The sequence below is a fragment of the Mchenga conophoros genome, linkage group LG11 (assembly GCF_057382185.1).
Source record: "Mchenga conophoros isolate Kocher_MC1m ecotype Shallow Benthic linkage group LG11, M_conophoros_male_GT1.1, whole genome shotgun sequence".
In the NCBI taxonomy this organism is placed as follows: Eukaryota; Metazoa; Chordata; class Actinopteri; order Cichliformes; family Cichlidae; genus Mchenga; species Mchenga conophoros.
The window spans coordinates 14,662,013-14,688,063 of record NC_140536.1 but is presented as its reverse complement, the minus strand read 5'-3'; the positions used below and the strand labels follow the sequence as shown (position 1 = coordinate 14,688,063).

Genomic DNA, 26,051 nt, shown 5'->3' with positions numbered 1-26,051 from the left:
ATACTAACTTATATATACAGCTTTAGGAGCAATACATGCTGCCCTCCAGGTGACGTCTTCTTTAGGGAAGGTAAGCTAGGGAAGGTAACAGGACAATGCCGAGCAATGTTCTGCAGCTATTCCAAATGCCATGAAAAGAGTGAGTGGATAAACTGACCTGCCAGCAGTCCAGAAATTGCTCAACACACACACACACACACACACACACACACACACACACACACACACACACACACACACACACACACACACACACACACACACACAAACAGCATGTCTTGCAAATCAGCCTCCTCTGAGCATCTTAATCCCTGAGGACAAAGGCCGGCCTTCTATAAATACAAATGAGGATTCAGTATTAGATGTTACTTCTTAGTCCCTGATTACTCGTCAGTATTATTGGCCAGTTCACTTGCTTGCTTCAAAAATATAAATATAAATTCTACAGGCAACTATCACACTGCAACAGTTGTAGAGGAAGACTTCTCTTTAAAAATGATACGGCTGCTTTGGAAAATGCCAAAGAGAAAAAGGTCACATGGTCTGTCTGTTCAGTTAAAATTGTAAATCATGATGATAGGAGACACGAGACATAACAATGCTACTTGAGAGGTCTTACTTCTAGTGCTTACAATAGAGAACTTCACCTGTATAGACTTTATGAATAAAAAATGTGCTTCCACCAGGCACTCACTTGACTTGAGTGAAATGTTAACTCTTTATCTACAGAGAGGATAATGCAAAGAATTTTTTTTATGAATATTCTTTTGTCTTCAGTGAATTATTTACTAATTCTTTACTTTTACTTCTTTACTTTAATCAGCATTTTTATTTGTTATCATTGTGTCAGTTTAACAGAAAATGTCGTTCCCCTGGTAATGAAGTGATCATCTTAAATATTGAAGGGGGAAAATCAGGCTTGAATCAACTTCATACTGAGATAAAAGCAAAGATTGCGTTCTTTTTTGAAATCCTTTGTAGGCTGCTTTTATGTTATCACAGTTGCTGACTTGTCTGAGTGATTGTCTCAGTCCTCAGATGCTTTCATAAGGCCTTGCAATTATAATTAAACATTTATTTGAGCACTTGGGGTGAAGGGGATGGAAGCACATATTTTACTGACTCTTAGTTGGGGATTTTACAATAATTTTGCTGGCAGCTTTATTGCTGCTCCTCCTGAGTGTACATGTGTAAAAAAAAAAAAAGGAGAGAGAGAGTTTTGCTTCAAGCATTACAAATGTTTCTGGACATGCATTTTGCAGTTTGGCCACAAGGAGATGCCAACAGACACATGATCAGTATTTCTGACAGCTACACAGGAGTAATGGTTTAAAAATGTTGTAGAGCCTTCAGCTTTTAGGTTCTTCTTCTGTGGAAATAGCTCCCAGGTTGGATCTGGGAGAAAGACTGGACACTTGGTTTTCTTCTTTGCTCAGCACCATTCAGTCCTAATAGTCCTAATGCTTGACCAAAGGGAGTTGTCTGATTGTTGGGGGTTTCTCTCCATTATTGTTAGGCCCTTTTCTTACAATATGAAGCACCTTAAGGTGACTGCTGTTGTAATTTAGCCCTATATAAATAACATTTAAATGAATTTAGTTGAATACTAGTATGGTAACATCTTTAAATAATGCTTACCTTAAAATGAGAACAACCCAGCACTGAGAAATGTTGATTCCATATTAAAATAATCAAGCTTATAATCAGAAATATTCAATGCATAGTAAACTGACTTCAATCTTATGTGTGTACTCTGTAGTTAAATTCAATTTAGTTTTTTTTATATTGCGGTAAGTCACAGTAATTGTTGCCTCAGGGTACTTTATATTGCAAGACTCAACAAGCAGACAACTGACAATGAGCAAACACTCGGTCATAGTGGGAAGGAAAAACTCCCTTTTAACAGGAAGGAATCTCAGGCAGGACCAGGATCAAGGAGAGTCTGCCATCTGCTCCAGTAGGTTGCAAATGAGAGCCTGAAAGAGAAGAAAGCAGGGCGAGACAAAGGGGGGTAACATATGGGTGGCTGTAGCTCAGGTGGCAGAGCAGGTCAGCCACTAATCAGAAGGTCGGTGGTTCGATCCCAGGCTGCATCCTGGCTGCATGCCAAATATCCTTGGGCAAGATACTAACCCTGTGTTTGCCTACTGGTGGTGGTCAGAGGGCCCGGTGGCGCCTGTGTCCGGCAGCCTCGCCTCTGTCAGTGCGCCCCAGGGCAGCTGTGGCTACAATGTAGCTTGCTATCGCCAGTGTGTGAATGGGTGGATGACTGAATGTAGTGTAAAGCGCTTTGGGGTCCTATGGACTAGAAAAGCGCTATACAAATGCAGGCCATTTACCATTAGTGTAATATTATTAGGTTGTATTACAGACAGCTCAAAAGCTATCTGACATTAACCTTTAATCCAAATAAAGCAGAGACAAGTTATTTCATCAAAGAGAAATAACTTGTCTCTGGTCCAGTTTTGGACAGTGGCAACTGTTGTTGCTGTACAGAGGATTTTAAATCTAACAAATATCATGTGATTCAAGTGCAGACTTTCAGCTTTAATTTAGAGCTTCTCACAAAAGTATTTGATCAGCTGTTCAGGAATTTTTATACATAATCTACCGTATTTCAATCAAGACTTAGATTTTATGAGTCAGTTTCCACTCTCTGCTCATGAAAAAGTCTTTTAACAGTGAAAAGTCTTCTAAAAACGTTTCTTTGTCTTCAGTTGAACATGAATGTGAACATGCACAGAGTGACTTTTGATTGCACAGATATTAAGTGACCAAAGGCAGAAAACCACTAAAGTATTCCCAAGAATTTATCTCAGGGACATACGCTACGAAATCTCTATTAAAAGTTTCAAAGAAAGTCTTTCAGTTGAATTCAGTAACATTTGAGGAACAGCAGTTTTATTTAAAATAAATGATCTAAAGTATTGGTGTTTTTCCTCTAACTTAGCATAAGATCCCCAGTACTGCTTCAGTCCAGAAAAAGAACTAACTTCACTGTATATCACAGTTTTCTAGGCTCTGTGCAACTATACAGCATTGCAATCACATATGTATCGGTCTTTTGTTTATTTGTCCCTCTGGTGTCTGCGCTCATTTCCGTTGTTTTCTGGACAGTAGAGAATCCTGTCAGAGAGTGCAAACATTTTCATGGAAGGAATCTTAGACGGGGTGGAAACTTTTATCTTAGCTAGGTGCTTGGTAACCTTGGTATGATGCATTCTTTCACAGGGTGTGATTGGTTGATAAAAAAGAAATAAAAGAATGAGCGTAGAAACAGCGGTGAATTCAATAAGTCTCAAAGAGATAGTAAAAGATCAGCCTTCTTTTTTTATCTAACCAGCATTCCTGTTGTAACAACACAGAACTGAAATGTATGAGAGACCACATGAGAGTTCACCACTTCACTGAGGTAAAGCACAGTTTGTTCCACAGGTGATCAACCCGTGATCAAAGCAGACAAAACCTGGAACAAGCAGAGGCAAAAGCCAAAAGGAAAAACAGGGTTAGGCGCGTGGGAAATCCAATGCAAGAGCAGTATTACTGAAGTGCATACATAAACAAAAGCGAGCTGACAAAGGACAGGCAAAAAACACATTTTGAATACAAGGGAAGGGAATTACTCACAGGTGCAACACACTGGGGCAGAGCAGGTAATTGCAAAGGTGGGAGATACATAAAGACAGGGAGGGCAGGACCTGTGAAAAGTGTTTTTCTAGCATCTATTCTTAGCTGCAAAGTTGAACTTGTGATGTGAAACCTATGCTTTGTTCCAAACTAGGTTCAAACATGAGTCTTTACGGTACTGCCAAAACATTCAGAGAGCAAAGCACATTTGTATTGCAGTGCATAATTATTTGAACAGATAGAAATAGATCAGAACAGAAAACTACAAATATATAATCTCATATTGAAAATGCATATTTGAGCCCTGATGTGTTGGACTCGTCCAGTCCAACACATGCTGTCAGCCCACTAGGCTCAGCAGCCTTCAAATATCTGGTATGTGAGGTTTTTCCTGAAAGCATGCCCAAGATGCTGTTTCACTTGGGAGGGATCAGATGGGAAAACATTATAATCTACTAGCCATCAGCACGTAACTGAATCTCAAATCACAATGCGTTTGAGACCACAGAGATCCCATTACATGGCCAGCATATTTGCCCCATGTTGAAATGTGCACTGATTGCTGTTAACTCTGATATCTGTAATTCTACAAGGATAAGAGTTTCCTTTTTGATAATTCAATTGCAGCGTGCTGAGTGGTACACAGCTTTGACATGTAAGAGATATGGGTTTGTCCTGAGCTAGTCTGGGGACTACTTTCTGTCAAGCAGTGGTGGGGAAGAGGGTTGTGTACAGTGTTTCACACAGCGGCTCCCTGTGAGAGTCAGCCCTGTTGAAATAGTTAGGTAGATGGGGCGATGTGGTGGGAGTGGCTGAAGGGTGCGTGAAGGGAAATGGAGGCAGCAGGGTTTAAAGTGGACCAGCCTCCTACACCCATACATTAGAGGCATGAGGTGTAATTATCTGATAAGTTGACACCGCATAATGCTGTCATTATGTGCAGCATATGCATGCAAGTATGGGTCTGTCAAGCTAATTTATCAACGATGCATTAAGAGCTTCTAAACCTCTCTGTGCTGCCCTGTGACCTGCAGTAGAGATTCATCAGGGTGTTTAATGTATTTTTAAAAGCACTGAAAGAGACATAAACAATTAGTGAGAATATGTCTTGGTGGCTCTACAAATCCGAGTAGACTATAAACAGCACTGATGCTGAATTGGTAATTATCTGAGGATGACGGAACTTCCACTTTGTTTTTAGTTGTGCAGACAGCAGAAACTCAGTATTTTCTTAGGATGAAATAAAACATGCAACATATTGGAGATGATTACTAAATTCTTCCCAAATCATCACAAGATATGTACTCATATACATATATTCTTCACTATGAGTTGATTTATTTGCTTTCTTCTGCATTAAAGAGGAAATCACTGTGTTCACATGTTTCCTTACACAAGAGAAGACATGTGGGTGCAAACTTGTTTAGTCTGTCTTGCAGAGACAGACTAAACCCATACAACCCATGTGCAAAGCAGCAAAGCTGGAAAGAGCATGCATTCTAACAGAAGTATTGCAGTACTACCTCTATGAGAAAGTATGCAATCTTTCTGTAAGATACTTGCTTCTTCTCTTTCATCTCTTGGTGCTAATCTAATTTTAAGCTTCCTGTTCTTCCGGTTAATTCAGGCCAGTAGGTTTCAGGTCTCACGTTAGGCAACAAAAATACTTTATATACATTCACCGCCCATTGAATCAGACATGTAATTCACTTTCACTGACACCACTAGTGTCTCCTTTGTAGACAACCCAGAAACCAGTGCTGGTGTTAAAAAGGCAACAGATTCAGTGGTTAAAAAAACAAAGGCTGCTGCAAATTTACAGTCACGAAGAGAGACCACAGTATCAATGTTCTTTGAGCTGGGTCTTCATTTCAGTGTTTACTACACATCTGAGAAGTTTCATGACTGCATCTTGAACACTTGTGACTTTATCATGTTGATGAAATTGACAAGATAAACCCAGGACTAATTAATGCCACACATGCTGGATTAAACCACTTAAATAGAACCTGTCTGACAAAGTGAAGTAGGCTAAAAGATTTCAAAAAGCAACACAATCTAAAAGAACTTGACATATATCAGGCTGGATAAGGTTACAAAGCATTTTAAAAGGGTCTGGGATTCCAGTGAATGGTGGTGAGTGACATTATCCACAAATGGAGAAAACTAACACAATGTTTCACACACAAAAAACCCAACAGTCAAACATGTTGGTGGTAGCGTGATGGTCTGGGGTTGCTTTGCTGCTTCAGGACCTGGTATAGTGGAACCATAAATTCTGCTCTTTACCATAAAGTCCTGAAGGAGTCCTGCTGTTGTGGGACAATGATCTGAAATACCTTTGAACCTTTGAATAACTCAACAACTCAGACCACTGTAATAACTTCTATTAAGATGCCAGGACAATAAACAAAGCTAGCAGATCCAGACGCTGGCACCCATGTGAGGAGGCCATGTCATAGTATGTCACAGTATTATAACAAAGTAACCACTTCCAATGCAATGGAACCATTTGTTGTCTGCCAACATAAAACATAAGGTAACCTGATGAAATTGTATTACAAGTAACAAATGGGTTGGTGGGTGGGTACCATAGAAAATACTTAAAATAGCAGCAGAATGCAGTGGTGTCTGACTTCTCAGCATTATTTGGGAATATTGCATTAACTGGTGTTTTGGTCATTACAGTAGGCTGCGCATGGAGACAGATGCATTCTGACAGTATCTCCACTCCTTAACTGATATTATACAGACTGATGCACATACATCAGTGTGTATCAGTCTGGAAAAGCATTTCTCATGTTTCCAGATAGTGCTGCAAAACTCCTAACATATGAGCCCTTACAAAAATGTTCAGCAGTAGGAGCAATGCACACACCGTTAAAAGTATGCTTTTAACTCTCTGCTGTCTTCCCATAAAAAACAAACAAATATGCTGCAATAAAAGCTCAGGTTCCCATTCGTCCATCAGCACTGTGTCAGAGAAATTAATGACTCGTGTTTGTCACACAAATGACTCAGAGTTTTGTCTGTGAGAACGCTGGCATCCCGTGCAGCTATCAACAAATCCTTGATTGTTGATACAGCACTTAAGCCTTTGCTTTTCATAGCCTCCATTGCCTCATAATTTACTCCTATTAAATAACACCTGAATGTATAGTAAGTTCCACAGCAGACCCTCAGCCACACTGCAGTCTCTCTTATTGATCACATCAATTAGCATCCCAGCTCCAGCCCCATCTTCTCACATTGTTCATACTCACAAATACTTGTATCTGTTTTAATCACCAGACGCAGGCAATGAGCAAGGAGCAGCTGTGTTTCGTAGGCTGGCTGCTTTGTTGCACTGGTGCGTTGGGAGTGGCAAAAACTGGAGTCCTGCACACAATGCTCCTCCCCGCACTGTGACTTATGTTGGGGTACGCCACTCCTGTTCTTGTGGGCCAGTCACTCTTGAGAGCACTCAGAGCACCTTCTCTCTCTCTCTCTCTGTTCCTCTCTCTCTCTCTTGATTTGCTGCAACCACTTTTCCTGCTTTAGATCAACATCCCTTCGTCAGAACCATCTCTCTCTTATTCTCAACGAGGCTCTAAAAATCAGCTCTAGAAGGTAAGAAACAAAACATTTCCTCACATGCATTTATTTTTTAAACCTTTGAACACAACAGGTATTTAGACATGATCAAAGGGTTAATCAACACTGGCAAGTTAGTTTTACTGTACCGAGTGTGACGAGACACATTTGCTTCTATCCACTCCTCACCACCATAAGAACCTGTCCTTACAAGCAGGGGAGATAGCTCAAGTTATTTGACTCCCAGCGACACATGGCTGATTTTTTACTGAGTGGGTGTTAACAGAGTCGATATGACTTGTTGATTCACCTGGCTGAATTTTAAGTAAACTGCAGAACCAGTAATATCACATTGAGTATTTTATAGATATTGTGTAGTTTTGCAACTGCCAACTCAAAATCCTATAAGGACCATGCATTTCTATTCAGGTGATAGTAAAAAAAAATTCAAGTAACTTCACAATTAAGCTTTAGAAAACTATTGACATATAAAGTAAAATAGGTGCAAGTCAAGTGCAATTAATGTATTCGGTAAGTCTTTGTATTACAAACCCAAAAGGCGGCTCATTTACAATAACAAACTATAAGTAACTGTGCTGTTTGCCTAATCTTGTTGTTTCTCCACTGTGTGAAACTTTACATCCAGCAAATCTGAGATGCACTGCAGTGTAAATATGTAATATGTCAAGCTTATTAATGCTACTAAAAACCACAAGTAACAACTGTGCATGTAAAAAAAAAAAAAAAAAAAAAAGGTGAGAAAGCAGTGGGAAAGAACTGAAACCAAAATTTACTTTACAGGGAGGAAGTGTTTGTCTCAGTGCTACTAAAATCACCCACAACCTTAAATACAGTTTAGTTTTTAAGCCCGGCTCATTGCGATGATAGCCCGTAAAGCCAGAGATGAGTGAGCTCACATTACCAGTGGCTCAAAAGACACATTGTTCCTTAACTGCAAATTAGCAGTATTATGCACTTACACGCATTATTACTTTATAGAATTATTTGTTTTCTATTCCATCCTCAGACACACCGTCACTCATGCCTCCTTATGTTTGTTTTCATTGTGAGCTGCTTGGAGTGTAAGAACTTGTACTGTGTTTGTCTTGGCAGGTTGATTGGATATAATCTCATGTAGTTACAGAAACATACCTTGTAGTGAATGCAACATAGACACAGCAAAAACAGATTGGTTGCTATTTCTCTTCATGTGCTGGCTGACACTTTACTTTCTTTGTGTTGGAAACAGCTCCGGGAAATGTTAAGCACGCGGTTATAAAGAAGAGACATTCAAAAGTGAAAGTCTAGGACGTGTATTGCACACATGGCTTTGAAATGTCAAGCATCTTGCGGGCAACATGTATCAGAAACATTAAACTCGCTTGTTGCCATGTCAGCCAGTTGTGATCGCACCTTGTCGAGCACCTTTAGCCTGCTTGTTTCTACAGAAGTTGCTGTGGTAACTTAAGAGTTATTCATAGATTAACAAACACTGGTTTTGTCATTGTTGTTATTGCCTATAAAAGAGGAGTCAGATTCCTGGATTTATGAAGCTTAAATGGACAATAAACAAGAGAGACACAGAACTAGGGTTCCACCTAATCCGCAAAGTGGTTGTCAGTCTGGTGAGGACAGTTTTGGCATGGCTGAGGGAGAATTACCTAACGGCTGTATACTGACAAATGGCTGCAATAACAGTGATGCAATCACACGGGAACATAACATGAGCAGAATAGTGTGGTGTGGCAGTTTCAGCAAATCTAAATAACATGATTATAATTGATTATTGATTGAATAACAAAGAGTATTCATATCAACTGGCATATTCATCTGTCAGTAAACTTCATGGATGTTTTTGAATTTAATGAGTCCTTGCAAAGTGATGAATATAGATTGTGATATATATTGCACAATGTTTATGAGAGTAGCTTTAAAGGTTTAAATTGTGTGCAGCCCATCTATGCACACATGAAAAAAAGCTGCATTTCATGTTGCATGCCTGTGTGTGATGTGTAATCGTAGCCAAAAAACAAACAAAAAAAACAACAAACAGAAATGTTTTCGTTTAGTTTTTTTTGCATTTTAGCACTTTCTCCCTAAAAGAGTTCTTCTGATTGAACAACCTCCCTCTGATTTGGATTTGGTTAAGCATCCGTTTGGCTTGCGAGCACTTACTCATCTGTAGCAGTCCTGGTCACTGTTACGGCTCATCGTGACTTTTTTAAACATCTGCACATCTTCACCTTGAAAGATGCTTTTAGTGAGAACCACACATCTTCTTTAACCCTATTTCTTGCCAACAGGAAATGGCTTCCAAACACAAGATGGGCTACAAGTGTCGGATAGCAGGAGTGATGCTTCTCCTCTTGACCAGCATCGCTGCCCTCGTTGCTGTTGCTGTTATCCAGGACACTTGGAGGTTTTTAGAATACAGCAAAGAGGTGAGCACATACGCACATCAGCGCAATACTCCAGGATGCAAATATAAATACGCATGCTGTTATAAAGACAACGCATAAAAACTGCACCGAAGGATCAGAGACGGGGGATTCCTCATCGGTCTGCTTGCTGATGAAACACGTTTAACTTTGCGTGTACTGTTAATGGCATTCAAACAAACAGGCATGTTGTCCGTCTGCTGTTTCCCCTTTTCCTTTTAATTAGAACTGAAAGCTTTTTGAAACAAGGGCTAAAAAAAAAAAAAAAAAAAGAGGAAAAAAACTCATTGTGATGACTTTCAGTTGCCGTTTTGCGTGTTTGTCAGTTCTCTTTTTGTGTATGTGTGTATGCTTTTTCATCAGGAGTGTGCCAGTGGTTTTTTACTTTTGCAGTTCTCACAATTCTCTAATTTGAGACTTTCTTTTCTGCTAAGGATACCATTACCCCACTATATCTCCATAAAGAAAATAGGCTTTTACTGCTGTTATGCAACATCTTTCACACAGAGGCCTGATGAAAGTCATGGTGGCTACTCTGTGCTTAATAGACAGCAACCTGCTAAGCTGATTGGAAAAGGCTTGTGCAATAACATTTTTGTCTTCCTTCTTCCTGTTAGTACGGCATAGTGATAGACGCTGGCTCATCTCGTTCCAATGTATACCTGTATGAATGGCCAGGAGCGAAGGAGAACGAAACAGGAATAGTGACTGAGACATTAAACTGTAAAGTTGATGGTGAGTCACATATAACAAAGAGAGGAGGGGGGGTGCTGGCAAACTCTTTTTAGGCTTTTGCAAACAAAAGAAAAAACATAAAGAGTGTGTTTTAAATTGGAGACATTCTGGTTACTAGACACACGAGAATTTTAGCTTGGATTTGTGTCCTCAGGTAATGCCATCTCCGACATGAAGGTTATCCCCGAGATCGAAGAAAAGACAATGGCAGGATTTAGGAAATGCATGGACATCGTCACTAAAACCATTCCTCCAACAAAACACAACAGTACGCGCCTGTTTCTCGGAGCTACAGCTGGAATGAGACTCCTGCAGTAAGAAGCTTTTGATTATTTATATTATTATTGAAGAGTCAAAAGTGATTTTTTTATATTAATTCATTTTAAGCTTTTCTTGACCTTTCATGCACAGAGGAGTAAGCTGATGACTGAAGAACTGCAAGACATAATGAATACAAATACATTCTTAAAAAGTATAATATTTAGATCTGTGACTTTGTGTGTGTGTGGTGGGAATTTTTAATGGGTACAATGTATGATTTTTAAAGATGAGAATATCAAGACAGAGATGCAGAAATGTTCTTAAAGTGATGTATTTAATACTTTCAAATATGTGCTGTGGATTGAGTTTAAGAAAGTCCATTCAACTTCATTGGTGCTGAATTATGGATGCCGATTTTGCTGTGCAAGCATTCAAGAGACAAAAAGGGAGGTTTGCTTCACAGTAAAGCTTTGTGTCTTATATTGCCCCCCTTTTGCCTGATGGATAACCCCCCTTCCCTCTGGATGCCTGGGGAAGCCCCAGCAATAAAAACACATTCAGACTAAAGGGCAGGACAAAACTTAGGAATCTCAATCACATGGGTCGAACTCTGGGCCCGGCATTAAATATGGCTTTTCATACTTTCCAGCCCAAGGAAAGATGATGACAAAAGCAGACCTTCTAGGCAGAAGTAGGGGACAGCGTATATTGTTGTTAAAGTATAACAAACATACAAAAAAAGGTTGATTAGTTTGCATGAAATGATTTACAGTCATGTGAAAAAGGACATCCTCTTTAGCATAATTTAAAAAACATAACATCTGTTCCAGACTCTAACATTATTTAAATAGATGAACACTCCTCATTGCTTCCAGGCACTGCGAATCAAATGCATCTGATTAACTGCTCATCAGCAAGTGTGAGCACATGGATAAAAGATGATGTTTTTGCAGTTTATTGGTTTAGAGCATTTAGTTTTGTGTCAGCACGACGCCAAACAGGATCTTATTATAAAATCTACAATTGTACAGTGAAAATGATTATTCACAAGTGAGAAATTATTAAGACAGTCGCGAATCTTCTGAGCGGTGGACTTTCCAGCAAATGCACCCCAAACTCAGACCGTGCAACGCTCAGAGAAACAGCAGAAAGACAAAAACAAAACAACCAAAAATAAATAAAACCCACACATAAAACAGTTAATGACAGAAACATTAAAAAAAATCTTCACATCTTAGTGTTTTTAAAATGACATACTGATCTCATTTTAAAAAACAGAGCCAAGCCTTCTAGCCTACCGTCATGACTTCTGGCTTAGATGAGTTTAAAATAAAAATAATAGCAAATAATAGCATCTAAAATACGTGTATTTGGCAAAATCTTTACCTGCTTCATTAATGATAGTGAATCCATTTGTCAACGTCTGTTTCTAGTGTGATGTCTAATAGTTCTGTTTTCTGCTGTGCTGTTAAGAATGAAAGATGCACAGAGGGCCAATGACGTCCTGGTAAAACTCAGACAATACCTGAGTTCCCTCCCCTTCATGTTTCAAAATGCTTCAGTCATCACTGGGCAGGAAGAAGGGCTTTATGGCTGGATCACTGTCAACTACCTAAAGGGAAACTTGGTAGAGGTATGACACAGCCTTCACCTGTCTGATCGATTGCCCAAAAAACAAGATAATTGCAGCTTTAAAAATTTGCTATTGTACGTTTCATCGTTTATTAATCTTCGTTGTTTTTGCAGAAAAACATGTGGAACGCATACGTACGGCCGCAGGGAGCAAAGACTGTCGGCTCCATGGATCTTGGAGGAGCATCAACACAGATTGCCTTTGCGGTCCAGGATGATCTCAAGGGAGCCGACTACCTGCGTGTCAAACTGTATGGTTACCCTTACAATGTCTACACACACAGTTTCCTCTGCTATGGCAAAAATGAAGCTGGGAAGTTGGTTCTGGAGAAAGTAGTGCAGGTGAATGACTTTGTCCTCCGTTTCTTTTACAAGTATGCACAGAAAAAAAATAGTGTCTTTCACTGAACTCTCATATTCCCAAGGTACTACAAGAGTGGTGGTTCTTTCCTTAGGCTGTTATGCGTTGCTGTGCTATCGTTTAAGTGCAGTGGGAACGTCTGGCTCTTTGCACACATGTGCACTGCGAAATCCATTAATGGCCAATTTGTGGAATGATTAGTGAACGCTGCTGTCCCTGAGCTGCTAACAGCCAAAGGATCCAGGGATGCATTATGTCATTAAGAATATTGATCGAACCGTGATTGTCGTCAAGCTAGTCTGGGAGAAATGCATCGTTTCTGGTAATTCATAGCTTCATTCTTGAAACTAATAATGATTCTACAAGAAATATGCTGAAAGTGCATCAGAGTGATGGTATGACAGCTTAACCTTATAGTTTCTGTTTACTTCAGACTTTGTATGCGGTGTTGTATAATTTAAAGAAATAAGCCCTACAGTGTGGAGATAATGTGCCATTCATTTTTTCCTCTTATCCAGTTCAGGGTTGGGGTCTTTTTCTGTCCTATTTATTTATAGATTTTGCCTTCTTCTTAAAAAAATCGTTATCTTTTGACATTTTTTTTATTATTTTTTTTATTTTCCAGCAATCATCTAACCCCAAAAACATAACAAACCCCTGCTATCCTAAAGGTTTCAATACTTCCAAAAAGGCATCATCAATTTTTGAGTCACAGTGTACAAAGAAACCGCAAAACTACGACCCCAATCAAGAGCTGATCTTCTTTGGTGGTGGCGACTCAGACGGCTGTGGGAAAGTAGTGAAATCCATATTTGATTTCAAGACCTGCTCCTCGTCTCAGTGTTCCTTCAACGGGGTGGAGCAGCCACCAGTCACCGGAGATTTCCTGGTAACACGCAGTGCAAATATAACACATGAAAGCAAATAGATCACGATGCAAAACAACTTAGTGTGTGTGTTTCTGCTGGTCCGACCAGGCATACGCTGGATTCTTCTGGACTGCCCTGGCTCTGCAGTTGAATGGCACATCAAACATTAATCACTTCAACACCTCAGTTAGGAACTTCTGCCACAAAAACTGGGCAACGGTAAGTTTTCATACAGGTAGAAAATCAAGAAATTTCATTTTTCATTTCATTTATTTGTTCATTTTCAGGCACAACAAATACCTATATTGAACATAAAATGCACAAAACAAAAAACAAAAATTGCCTGAAAAAGGAGTGGGACGAAATTAAGGTGAGGAAGAACAGAAATCATGTTTAGGAAGGAGAGAATGACAGAATTAATATGAAGGTAATTACATAAAATACGTTGTCATTTTCATTCATCAAGATTAGAACAGAAGGCACAACAGAAAGTAAACTACTCACCAGCTCTGACAATGCTGTGCGCCCACATTTTCTTCTTTTTGCTCGTGTGTCCACATTTTTTACTAGTAATATACACTGACTGGACACTCTATTAGGTACACCTTTAATGAGTTGCACCCCCTTCAACCTTCAAAACTGTGGCATTTAAAGGAGGATCAATTGGTACTAAGGGGCCCGAAATATGCCAAGAAAATATCCTCAACACCACGTTAAACCATTAATACAAAGCAGCACGCTTTCAGGCTTTTTGCACCAAAGTCTGGCCCTATCATCTGAATGTCACAGCAGAAATCCAGGGTCATTAGACCAGGCAACATTTTTCCGCTCTTCTCTTGCCCTTTAGTGAGCCTGTGCTTTTGTATACCCTGGTTGTCTGGCACCCAGCAACCATGTCACAAGTGGTTATTTGAGTTATTGTTCCCTTTCCTCTAAGCAGTCTGGCCATTCTTAGATGACCTCTGAAATCAACAAGGCATTTTCCCCCAGAGAAATACCACTCACTCAACTCCCAGTAGGTCTGCAGTTTATAAAAAACTCAGAGCACCCTCTCTCGGCACCAACACCAACGGCATCTTTGAAAGCATCTCCTCGACCCTCGATTTTGTTGCGAGTGTCTGCCACATCAGTTTTTAAAAACATGATCAGTTAGGTAACAAACTCAATGTCAGGCCAAAAAAGTGATTTAGAGAGACATGCTTGTGCTAACCACAGCTGTAGAGTGCAGCTGTGCAAAAGAAACAAAGTTACTTCAGGATAAAGGTAATGAAATAAACTGCACTCCGTCTTTGTTACACAATATTTTCATGATCTTGATTAAATAATCATTATTTCTCACTGAAATGGGATTAAACTGAAATTAATACAATTAGCTTGTGTCATTACAGTCACAGGCTAAACTCTGATCTTTGTTCAACCTTCTTTCAGCTGAACGCACAAAAGAACATCAAATTCATCGAGACCCACTGTTACGCAGGTCATTACGTCTTTACTTTGCTGGCAGATGGATACAAATTTGACACCGACACCTGGAAAAACATCAACTTTCAACAACAGGTTGGTTAAACAGCAGTAAATAAGACAAATAGTATTATTTTTATTTGTAAGTTTCAATACTGCCTTCTATGAGGCTAGTACATTACAATCCTCCCATTGTTCAAAGTTTATGGATGGCTTGTGCGCTAATTCTTCTTGAAATATAACTGTAAGATGTACTAATTTGGTGAGAGTTGTTTTGGAAAGCTGTTGACAGCTGATACATGTTCAAATACAGGAAGCCATTTAACTGCCTTTGGCAGTCGTATGTGAATGAGGCCACCCACTTGAAACTGTTGTTGATGTCGTAGGAATAGTCTGCAATGAAAAAGCTAAAGAGCAGAAGGCATGCCATCAATTTGTCACAAAGAAACTCCCTCAGTAGAAGGGGATTCCTGGTCTTTGACACTCTGTATATTACTCATGATTCATAAAGGACGAACGATTACAGCCAATGTTTCCACACTGCAAAGAGCGTTCGGCCTTTTGCACTCAAGACAAGACTTTTTAAACAGCTGGCAATTCTCCCAATTTCCAACAATGGCGTTAGTGTGCAGTTTGGGATGTCTGCTGCTTGATAGGTTCTTTCAAGACTTTGAGTTACGAAACAGCCTGTTCTTTTTCTTCTTCTTTGGGTGCTATGACTCATCTTTTGCCCTACAGCTGTAATTATACAATTTCATGATTTTCATCCCGCTGACATGCAAGGTGGTGTACTGGTGTTGGAAGCAAGTGGTTTTAAATATAAAACATTCAAATTACTTGTTTTCTTTCTTTTCCTGTAGGTAAAGAAAACTAATATAGGCTGGAGTTTGGGCTACATGCTGAGTATGTCCAACATGATTCCTTCCGAAGTGAAGAAAATCCCTCCTATGTCAAACCCCGTGTTTGCCGGCCTCATCTTTCTATTTTCGGCGCTAACAATTATGACTGCCGTCTTAGTTTTCATCATCTTCATTCGCACCTGCTACTGAGAACGTAGGTTACAGAGGAAATCACTGGCTATTGAAAGGCCTGGGAACTGCTGTAATTCTGCAAGAGGTTCGGAGAATCCTACAGTTGCATGTGCCAAGACGCCTGGACTGGACGTTAACAATCAAATGTGTTATTATTCAGGTTGAGACATGAACTAGCTTTTAGTTTAAAAAAACAAACAAAACTGAAGAGCCTCAAAATCAATGCAGTACGTTGTGCTGGCATCTTTGAGGGTTTTAGCTTCAGATAAAATATGTAAAAGCAGCTTTAAAAAGCATTAGACCACTCTTCATTCTCTACCTCAGGGAATCTTACAAAAATTAATGTACTTTTTTTTTTTTAATTTAGTTGACTGCGCTCAACAAAATAGTGATAGTGTTTGTCTAAATCGCACAAAAATATAAGAGCATCCATCAGTCTCCATGTGCTTGTTCTTGTTGTGCAATTCCCAAAATGAGTCGAACGCCCGCTTTAGACCAGAGCATGAGTTACTGTTTCTTTCCCTGCATTTTACATGTTATAGCACTGAAAATGGTTGCAAATTGTTGTACTGTAGCTTTAATGTATTGTTTTATATTGTGTATGGTCTTGCCAAACTTTAAGCGCACAACTATAGCTTTTTTTGAATTAACATTTCCCTAATAAATGATGCCATTGTCTCATTATTTTCATATCAGTTTAAAATTATTGACATACAACCTACTTAACTAATTTGGTCATCACAGAAAGTCATTCAGTGCTACAGCAGTTCTACGTGCTTCTCTTGATTTAACTAAATGCATCATAGTCTTATAACTCACTGCAGCAATATACAAGGCTTGCATTCTGAGCAAAGTATTGTTGGATAGTTGTACACAAGTGGTTCATTCAGTTGTATAAATGGAGCAGTTGGGAAAAGAAAAATTAAGCCCTGTTAGCAATGACAATCCATTAGTGGTGAAGCACATGGATGGATGGATGGACTTGAAGCAGAGACACTGTTTTTACATCCTGCTGATTTAGCTGGTAGATGAAACTGGCAACTGTTACAAAGTAACATTTTGGTACTTTCCTGGTTATTTATTATTTCTTTATAAAGAAAAGATGAATAAAAATAAAGATTTCATGACAGTAATTTGTTCACAGGAACAGCAAGTATGATGTATGACTAAACTGCATGAATAAAACTGTCTCTTGACATTTTGTTGTCATTGCACTGGAGAAAATGATGCATGATTGTCATTTGATGCAGACTGCTTGCACAGTTTCTGCTTTGGCGATAATGAGCTCTCTTGTCAGTACTGTATGCAATAAACTTCTCAACTAACTGCATCTTTTGGAGCTGTAGTTTCATAATCTCGCTTGGTGAAACTAAACGCTTAAACGTTTTTAATCCTTTACAGCAGTTAAAACCATTTTGCGTGTGTGAACTTAACTTGGTCACTTACTAAAATTGCACACGTGCACACCAATGGACTTTCAGTCCTTTCCTTCTACAGAAAACAATAGCGCACTCCAGTGGTAGTGTGTTGTTCCTGCAGAATATCCAGGACGAGTTCATTTTTGTTATTTTTTATTGAAAGTTTCGACTAAAAAGAAAATAAAACAAAGAAACAAACAAAAAGACACATCTGAAGCTACAGGAATATCCACTGGTTCTACAGACACTCTCAAAAATCACAATTTTAAAGACATGGGGGGCATGTGACCAAGCAAATAAAAAAAATAGCTACAGTGGGGCAAAAAAGTATTTAGTCAGCCACCGATTGTGCAAGTTCCCCCACTTAAAATGATGACAGAGGTCAGTAATTTGCACCAGAGGTACACTTCAACTGAGAGAGACAGAATGTGAAAAAAAAAATCCATGAATCCACATGGTAGGATTTGTAAAGAATTTATTGGTAAATCAGGGTGGAAAATAAGTATTTGGTCAATAACAAAAATACAACTCAATACTTTGTAACATAACCTTTGTTGGCAATAACAGAGGTCAAACGTTTACTATAGGTCTTTACCAGGTTTGCACACACAGTAGCTGGTATTTTGGCCCATTCCTCCATGCAGATCTTCTCGAGAGCAGTGATGTTTTGGGGCTGTCGCCGAGCAACACGGACTTTCAACTCCCGCCACAGATTTTCTATGGGGTTGAGGTCTGGAGACTGGCTAGGCCACTCCAGGACTTTCAAATGCTTCTTACGGAGCCACTCCTTTGTTGCCCGGGCGGTGTGTTTTGGATCATTGTCATGTTGGAAGACCCAGCCTCGTTTCATCTTCAAAGTTCTCACTGATGGAAGGAGGTTTTGGCTCAAAATCTCACGATACATGGCCCCATTCATTCTGTCCTTAACACGGATCAGTCGTCCTGTCCCCTTGGCAGAAAAACAGCCCCATAGCATGATGTTTCCACCCCCATGCTTCACAGTAGGTATGGTGTTCTTGGGATGCAACTCAGTATTCTTCTTCCTCCAAACACGACGAGTTGAGTTTATACCAAAAAGTTCTACTTTGGTTTCATCTGACCACATGACATTCTCCCAATCCTCTGCTGTATCATCCATGTGCTCTCTGGCAAACTTCAGACGGGCCTGGACATGCACTGGCTTCAGCAGCGGAACACGTCTGGCACTGCGGGATTTGATTCCCTGCCGTTGTAGTGTGTTACTGATGGTGACCTTTGTTACTTTGGTCCCAGCTCTCTGCAGGTCATTCACCAGGTCCCCCCGTGTGGTTCTGGGATCTTTGCTCACCGTTCTCATGATCATTTTGACCCCACGGGATGAGATCTTGCGTGGAGCCCCAGATCGAGGGAGATTATCAGTGGTCTTGTATGTCTTCCATTTTCTGATGATTGCTCCCACAGTTGATTTTTTCACACCAAGCTGCTTGCCTATTGTAGATTCACTCTTCCCAGTCTGGTGCAGGTCTACAATACTTTTCCTGGTGTCCTTCGAAAGCTCTTTGGTCTTGGCCATGGCGGAGTTTGGAGTCTGACTGTTTGAGGCTGTGGACAGGTGTCTTTTATACAGATGATGAGTTCAAACAGGTGCCATTCATACAGGTAACGAGTGGGGGACAGAAAAGCTTCTAACAGAAGACGTTACAGGTCTGTGAGAGCCAGAGATTTTCCTTGTTTGAGGTGACCAAATACTTATTTTCCACCCTAATTTACGAATAAATTCTTTACAAATCCTACCATGTGAATTCATGGATTTTTTTTTCACATTCTGTCTCTCACAGTTGAAGTGTACCTCTGGTGCAAATTACTGACCTCTGTCATCATTTTAAGTGGGGGAACTTGCACAATCGGTGGCTGACTAAATACTTTTTTGCCCCACTGTAAGTTACTTCTGTTGCATCTTCTTGTACACACCTGTACAAAAAAAAGATCTTATAAATATTACTTTTGATTTTGAGTTCTCTCTCTTTCACTCCCTACCCCTGTTTATTTTAGAGCTTTCTATCCATTTGATTTTGGTTAAACCAATTTTGTTTTCTCCTATGTCCATTTGTTTCTTGTGTCTCTCCTTAGCTTCCTTTCATTGGTGGAAAGTCAAGGCGTGTGAGTCTTCGAAGGTGTGACCTCAGAACCAGTGCGAGCCAGTTAAAGTTCATCTTAAGTTTTCTTCTGTTCTCAACCGATATTCTCTAGGCACAATAATGCACGTTTGTGTTTCTTTCATCTTTATTCTGCTTAAAATGATCAATTACAGTCACTCTGGAGGTGCAAATATTCCACGGAGACCCAACATAAGACAACCTCAATCCCCAATACTGAAAAGTGTTTAGCAGCTCACACATAATCATCAAAAAGAGAAAAAAAAACCAAAAGTAAAGGCAACATAAAAGTAATTCTCCTTATTTTTTTTTAGGAGAATATATATAAGCTGAAATCATTTCGTTCAACAGGAATGCCCTTTCCTCTCACAGAGATCATTGACCTGCTCATATTTTCAGTGGCTTGTGTTTGGCAAGAACGAGACAAAACAGTGAGTTGGACTTAGATTATGCAAAACAATGACATCTGTCATATTTTGGGAAGCATTCATCGCGAGCTATGCCGTCTGGGCGTTGTTATGTAAGGTCAGTCGATGAGGCCTCGGCAGGATGTCGTTGGGTGTCTAATAAAAAGTAGCTTTTTCACCAGGATTCCACAGGGTTTTAGATGCGGTGGTAGTTTGATCACATGACGCACAAAACATCTCGTCCCATTGAGGCAAATGTGCTAAAGGACCAACTGCATGCTCTCATTCACTGATCATTTCACACAGCAACAGCTTGACAAAAACCAAAAAGCAGATTCAAAGTGGAAAAAATTAAGAAAAAGCAACAGGAAGATCTCTTTACAACTTAGTTTCTTCATCTTTGGTATAAAATATGCCACCCGCGGGCTGTATTTTTGTTCAACAGTTAAGAAAGACTCAAGAAACTGTCAACAGTTTTACTAAAACTATTGCTTTTTGCACATTTAAAAATCCTAGCTTTTTTTTCTCTGCTTTTTCTCAAAGTCAGAAATGTTCCTTTTTCTTTTTGCAATGAGACAAGCAAGCAGGCAAAGGAAAAACTTTTAAAAGCACCGCAATGAAAAAAATAAAAATACAAAATAAGTGGTGGAGAAACTGAATTTCTTTCCCATGATTGAACTAAACTGCATTTCCAGGAAGCAGTGGGCTGACCGCTCCCACAAGTTGTAAAAGGATTTTTTTCCCTAGTCAACCAACATCACCTGCACTGTACCACATAATTTAAAATCACCTTCATACAAATACAACCTTTTTTTGTCTTATACAGATAGCTTTGTAGATTTCATTTCTGAGGCTCTCAAACTCAAAGAACCCTTTAAAAAAAATCATTCAACAACTCAGTCCTTTTTTTAAATAATTCAACACTTGGAAACTTTTTTTCCCCAAAGTTTGAGAAAATTAAGGCAATAAAGATTTACGAAAACACTAATATTCTAGAAAACTACTCAAATAATAAAAAGAATGGAAATAATGTAGCTTAATATCAAAGGAAGACAGCCCGTTTTTGTTCAAGACTTGGCTTCCTTCTATTTTCAATAAAAAAGTCTGAAAATCTACCTGCACATTCAAATGTTCATTTTTTTTTCTGTACAGTTGGTTGACTTTAGATTTCTCTTTATGTCCCCTTATCTGTTTTTTTTTTCCTTTGGAGGCAAAGTCCAGTCTCATGGTGAAAAATGAAAACTCAAAGTTGGAGACTGCCATTGATTTCATTGTCTTTGAGTTTAGCAAACCATCATTTGCTTTTTCTTCTGTCTTTTTCTTAGTTCAACCAGGTAAGAAAGATATTTTTTTTCTTCGTTTTGTCTTTTATTTGGTGCCCGTGCACAGTGGAAGCATTCTCCCGTCAGTGATGTCCATGTCACCTCTGTTTTTGTTTTTTGTTTTGTCCCGTTTCCTTTTGATACTCTGCGTCTCCAGCGCCTTCGTGCAGTCCTCCTAAAGGCAACGCAGCAATGATTCCTACCAATCCTGTTATCTAAAAGAGACAGAAAAGTCAGTGAGCGAGGACGTGACTGAGGGAACCGTGAACAATGTTACCGGGTTTTTTTGTAAGCAGGCACAACAGTCTTTGTACAATCACTATGTGTAAAGGAAACCACCCGTCGGTTATCTAGGAGGCAGAAAAACAAGATAAACACCAGGAAAAAGATAAAAAGCCAGAAGGAAAATTTTGCAAACAAAGGTTGCCATGCATCTGTGACCAAAACAGAAAAAGCGCGGCATAATCTGGGAATTGTACTGCAGTCCTTTATAGCTGATGCTGTTCATTTTTCCAGATACAGTTAATGTACCAGTTAGGATGCACCAGCTGTACAAGACCATGTGAAAAAAATTACAGACTTGCAATCATCACACTTACTTAGTCTGCTGGTAAGAGTAGGCTGTGGCGTGATCTCCTGTGTTCTCCACAGGTAAAGGCTGCTGCCCACTGGCGTCCTGTGAGGAGGGGGCAGCTGTCTGTGGAGAGGGGTCTGTCACCACACCCTGAACGGGGGGGGAAAGCCAGATATTAAGGAACAAAAGAAAGCCTTGAAACTTTGGGCAATCATATAAAAGTAGGGACTCCTTTATGGCACATAGATAAGGAATCCAAAGAGAAAAATTCAATTAGCATTTTTTTTTTTAAAGGTGACAGGTTGATCTGGTGCGGTCAGTTTTCTGTCTGTGATTTTAACTTTATATACTTGTGAACTTGTAAAACAGCTCCTCTGATCTTTGGGGAGGGTTTGGTGTAAATTATTTCTCTCATTGAAGTATACGGATTGCCAAAGGCTAAGCAAGACTAATATATCACAAAATATATATGTTTAATCAGCAGTTTTCATTTCAAATGAAAGTTTGCAGGTTGTTTCGGTCCTTACGTCCACTGTGATGGCCGAGGCAGGCACTGCAGTGTACTGGGGAATGTAGGTTCCTTGCATAGGAGCAGCCGCTGCAGCAGGCATGTACTACGGATAAAAGGGGAAGAACACAGACTGTGTCATTTGTCTTATGGTCATTTCACATTTTAGACTGAAAACAGAAGCACCGGGGCAGTTTTCCTCTGCTCTAGCGCTTCTACTCTGAGAAAAACACTGAAACTGCAAGTGTACAATTATATTACACATATAACTCAAAGGATAAAACAAACACATGCACACACAGCACGATGAGCTGACTGGCCAAAGGGGAGACTTACAGTGCCTGTTGGGCCCAGAGACAGGTGGTTCATCTGCTGGGTTAGAGGAGCCATTACACTGGAGGGGTGAATAGACAAACTGGGCTCAATGGCAGCAGCTGGAGTGATCACAGCACCCTGGAGTAGAAATGGAAGGATACAAATCCAGTCAGCTTATAGCTAATAACTGTTATTTGGAGTCAAAAGTGATTTGGAGTCACTCAGTGATATTTAATTCAGATGCAGGAATCAATATATGATCAGATGGTGGAGAAAGGAAATTAAATCGGAAGAAATGTGGAGATTAAAAAAGAAAGAAATAAGCTGAGTAAAGAGACAACAGCTTTAAGCAATTTGCAGGCAAACATAACTCAAAGAAAAGGGGGGGGGGGGGGGGGGAAGATTCAGAACAACTTTGACATGTTGGTTTAAAAAAACAAAACAAAGAAACCAATGCTGAGACCTTAATGGCAAAATTGCTAAAGGGACCTCTGGCTAATATGTCGGTTCTGTGTCGGGCTCGTAGCCGAAAACTAGCTTTACTTTGTTTGCCAGTGAGAGACAGAGAGGCGTTGACACTGGCAGTCCCAGGCTTCTACCTTTCTACCTTTAAAACCCGCCACCAGCCAAATGGCTGGTAGGCTTTTAGCTAAGCTTTAGCTTCAGGCAAGTGGAAGCTAAATTGGCTAGTCATTCATATGTAAATTGGGTTGTTACCTGGGAATTCTGGAGGGAGGGGAGTGGGGGTGTGTGGATGAGGGGGTGGGGGAGCTGCTAAAAGCTGTGAACTTCCTTTTGTGTTCGTCTTGATGCATTCTCAATCATCCAGGGAAATAAATCTCCAAAAGTCACCAACTTGGAGTGTTTCAGTTTGCCATCTTAGGGAGAAATCAACACACATGGGTGTATGTCCTTTGTTGCTGAGATTTATTGATAAAAACAGTACAAAAAATCAACCATTTGTACACATTTTTACAAATAATTATAAAAAGTGAGTGAGTACATTTCAACATTTTCAGCAATCACTCACAATCCTGGCACTGCCATGGTATCTGTAGTCTGCATTTACCTTGGCTTGGCTTCCTGATCAATTGTCCACTACCAAAAGGAAGCCAAGCCCTGTGATCACACCTTGTTTTGTTGTAAAGGGTGGCAGGGCTTGGCTTCCTTTTGGTAGTGGAGCATTGATTTAAAAGGCTGCTCCAACGGAACTTATTGTTTCAGAGGAAAACACGAACACTGTGTCCAGTCGAGTCTTAATAGCTTACTTACAACTGGGCTTGTCTTAATGTGCGTTTCATTTGGGTTTCCACCGGCGTGGAATTACCAAAAATAGAGAGGGCATAGCCTAACATATGAAACAGGAAAAGACCCCCGTGTAATCCATTTATTTCAACAAAGTAACCGTATTCTGAATACCACCCTTTTAAACAGTAACTGTAACAGAATACAGTTACTCATATTTTGTATTTTAAATACGTAACACCGGTACATTTATTCCGTTACTCCCCAACACTGTTTACAGCTTAAACACATAATTAAGAAAACATCTATAAACTACTGTATAAAGTATAAAGGGTTCTGATCACTCATTAACCTATCAAAGTAAGAAAGTGTAGTGTACAACGTGTTTTAAAGCAATGACACATTGTAGTTTTTTTAAGCTGAAGTAAAAAAAAATTGCAGCTAGAAGTAGTTACATTTGGTGACTGCAAATTGTGCGAGTTTGTACATGAGCAACACAACCAGTCAGCAGGCTTGGCAGCAAGGCTTGACAGAACCTGCTTGTGAATGGAGCAGAGACGCTTTTACTCTAAATCTCTTGAGTGTGAAGGCCTTTGAAGCAGTCTAACACCTTGATGCGCTGAGATCTACTTTTCCAGTGCAGCTCTGCTACAACTTCAACAGCTCTGTAAAGATTTAATAGGAGACTGTGTGCTCTGGTTATTTGTGATGGATGTTTAACTACACTTCCCATGAGCACAGACAGCATCAGTGGTTATGTATTGGTGCTGCTCTTGAGAGCAGTCAGCACCTCTACAGCTTCAAGTTGAGACATAACGTTAGAAGAACACAAGTATTAAATTTAGGTATTTTAGGCACACGCCTGGCTGTATGGCAGACGACTTAACAGCTTTGAATCTGTAGGGTTTCTCTGGGAGGCTCGCAACAACAAAACCACACATAAGCACATACAGTACACACTTTCAAAACAAGGAAAGTTCTAGATATCTGAAGTGCTCGCTTTGAATGCATATACAGTCTGACAGTTGTTCACAGTTAAGATTCTGTAAGGTAAGACCCTTATGACTGCAGGCTTTACAGGAAAAAAACATGCACCCGTGCACACACTGTGCAAACAAAGATTGTCAGAGCTGTTAACAAAGGTACAATGTTTTTCTTCCTGACTGCTGTCTTCATAGAGAGATCTGTTTGCAGAACACAGCAGCATCAGAAATGCTCTGTAAACACTTTCCTCAGTATTACAAGTGAATGAGACGAAAGCCCACACACACACACACACACACACCAACAGATCTACCCTCAAACCGGCACAAAAGCTTTGGCTCATGCAGGTAAATTTACCAGCCAGAATCGTATTAACACCCGAGCTTTTCAACCATCTAAATAATGCGTTCTCTCTTGTAATGAATTCTCATCCTCCCTTTCTCTTTCTTTCACTTCATCCAATCTCACAGCAGGTTTCCAGGCAGAAACAAAAAAATGAAACCCACAATGAGTAGCTGTCTGCTCTGATTTATAGCTCTACAAGTGATCAACTCTCCATCTCTGTATGGGTCTGCACCCGGGCACTATGTATTAGTATGTAATGAGTGCAGTTGTATGTTATGGTGTGCGTGTTTTTAATGCATCAGATGATTTTCCTGGGGTATAAATGAGCCCACATGACAGTTATCATTTCCCTGAGGACATGACTTAAAAAAAACAACAAAAACCCCACACAGAATCTACTTCAACTTTGAACTTGCCCTCTCTCCCTCTCCCCTGTCAGTTTCCCATTAAAGAAGAGAAGCAGACTGACTGCTGCAGGCAGTCTGAAAGCATCAAATACATAGTATTAGTGATAATGATACTCGTTTATTGAGAAAACCCCTAAATGCTGTTTTTATGATGGGCGCTCCATGTGCGTGAGAATGCAAAGAGTTTTGAATTGGCATTATTTGTTCTTACTGAGGTGGTGTGCTACGACGTGCAGATGTTTCTATTATTCTATAAGCTGATTTCCTGAGACCACACCCTCTTTATCAACACACAAAGTACACTGGATTTTCGGCGTAAAACCAGACAAGTACTCCTTAGTTCCCGGCTTTATCCATGCACCCGCAGGCATGCACCTGTGACAGTTCTGCACACACGGGATCT

General features: G+C 39.8%; 2 protein-coding genes across 3 annotated transcripts in view; one reads left to right on the top strand and one right to left on the bottom strand.

The window, feature by feature from the left end:
* Nucleotides 1-7,052: 7,052 nt before the first annotated feature.
* entpd3 (ectonucleoside triphosphate diphosphohydrolase 3) lies at nucleotides 7,053-17,313 on the top strand. Its single transcript, XM_085291071.1, has 10 exons — nucleotides 7,053-7,236; nucleotides 9,504-9,641; nucleotides 10,256-10,373; nucleotides 10,528-10,687; nucleotides 12,108-12,267; nucleotides 12,381-12,608; nucleotides 13,253-13,516; nucleotides 13,605-13,715; nucleotides 14,925-15,053; nucleotides 15,818-17,313. Exons 2-10 carry the CDS (start codon nucleotides 9,507-9,509, stop codon nucleotides 16,004-16,006), a joined length of 1,494 nt encoding a protein of 497 aa, XP_085147197.1. The 5' UTR covers nucleotides 7,053-7,236; nucleotides 9,504-9,506; the 3' UTR covers nucleotides 16,007-17,313.
* Nucleotides 17,314-19,282: 1,969 nt separating this feature from the next.
* The window catches only part of rbms3 (RNA binding motif, single stranded interacting protein), a 123,139-nt gene continuing 116,370 nt past the window's right edge, over nucleotides 19,283-26,051 (bottom strand). The window contains exons 11-14 of one of the 2 annotated variants that reach the window (XM_085291069.1): nucleotides 22,689-22,805; nucleotides 22,372-22,458; nucleotides 21,870-21,994; nucleotides 19,283-21,485 (exon numbers count right to left, since the gene is read on the bottom strand). In XM_085291069.1, coding sequence (XP_085147195.1) covers nucleotides 21,482-21,485; nucleotides 21,870-21,994; nucleotides 22,372-22,458; nucleotides 22,689-22,805 — 333 coding nt within the window. In that variant the 3' untranslated portion in view covers nucleotides 19,283-21,481. Of the gene's footprint in view, nucleotides 21,486-21,865; nucleotides 21,995-22,371; nucleotides 22,459-22,688; nucleotides 22,806-26,051 lie in introns of those variants that run through there. The other variant, XM_085291070.1, reaches the window with a different exon arrangement.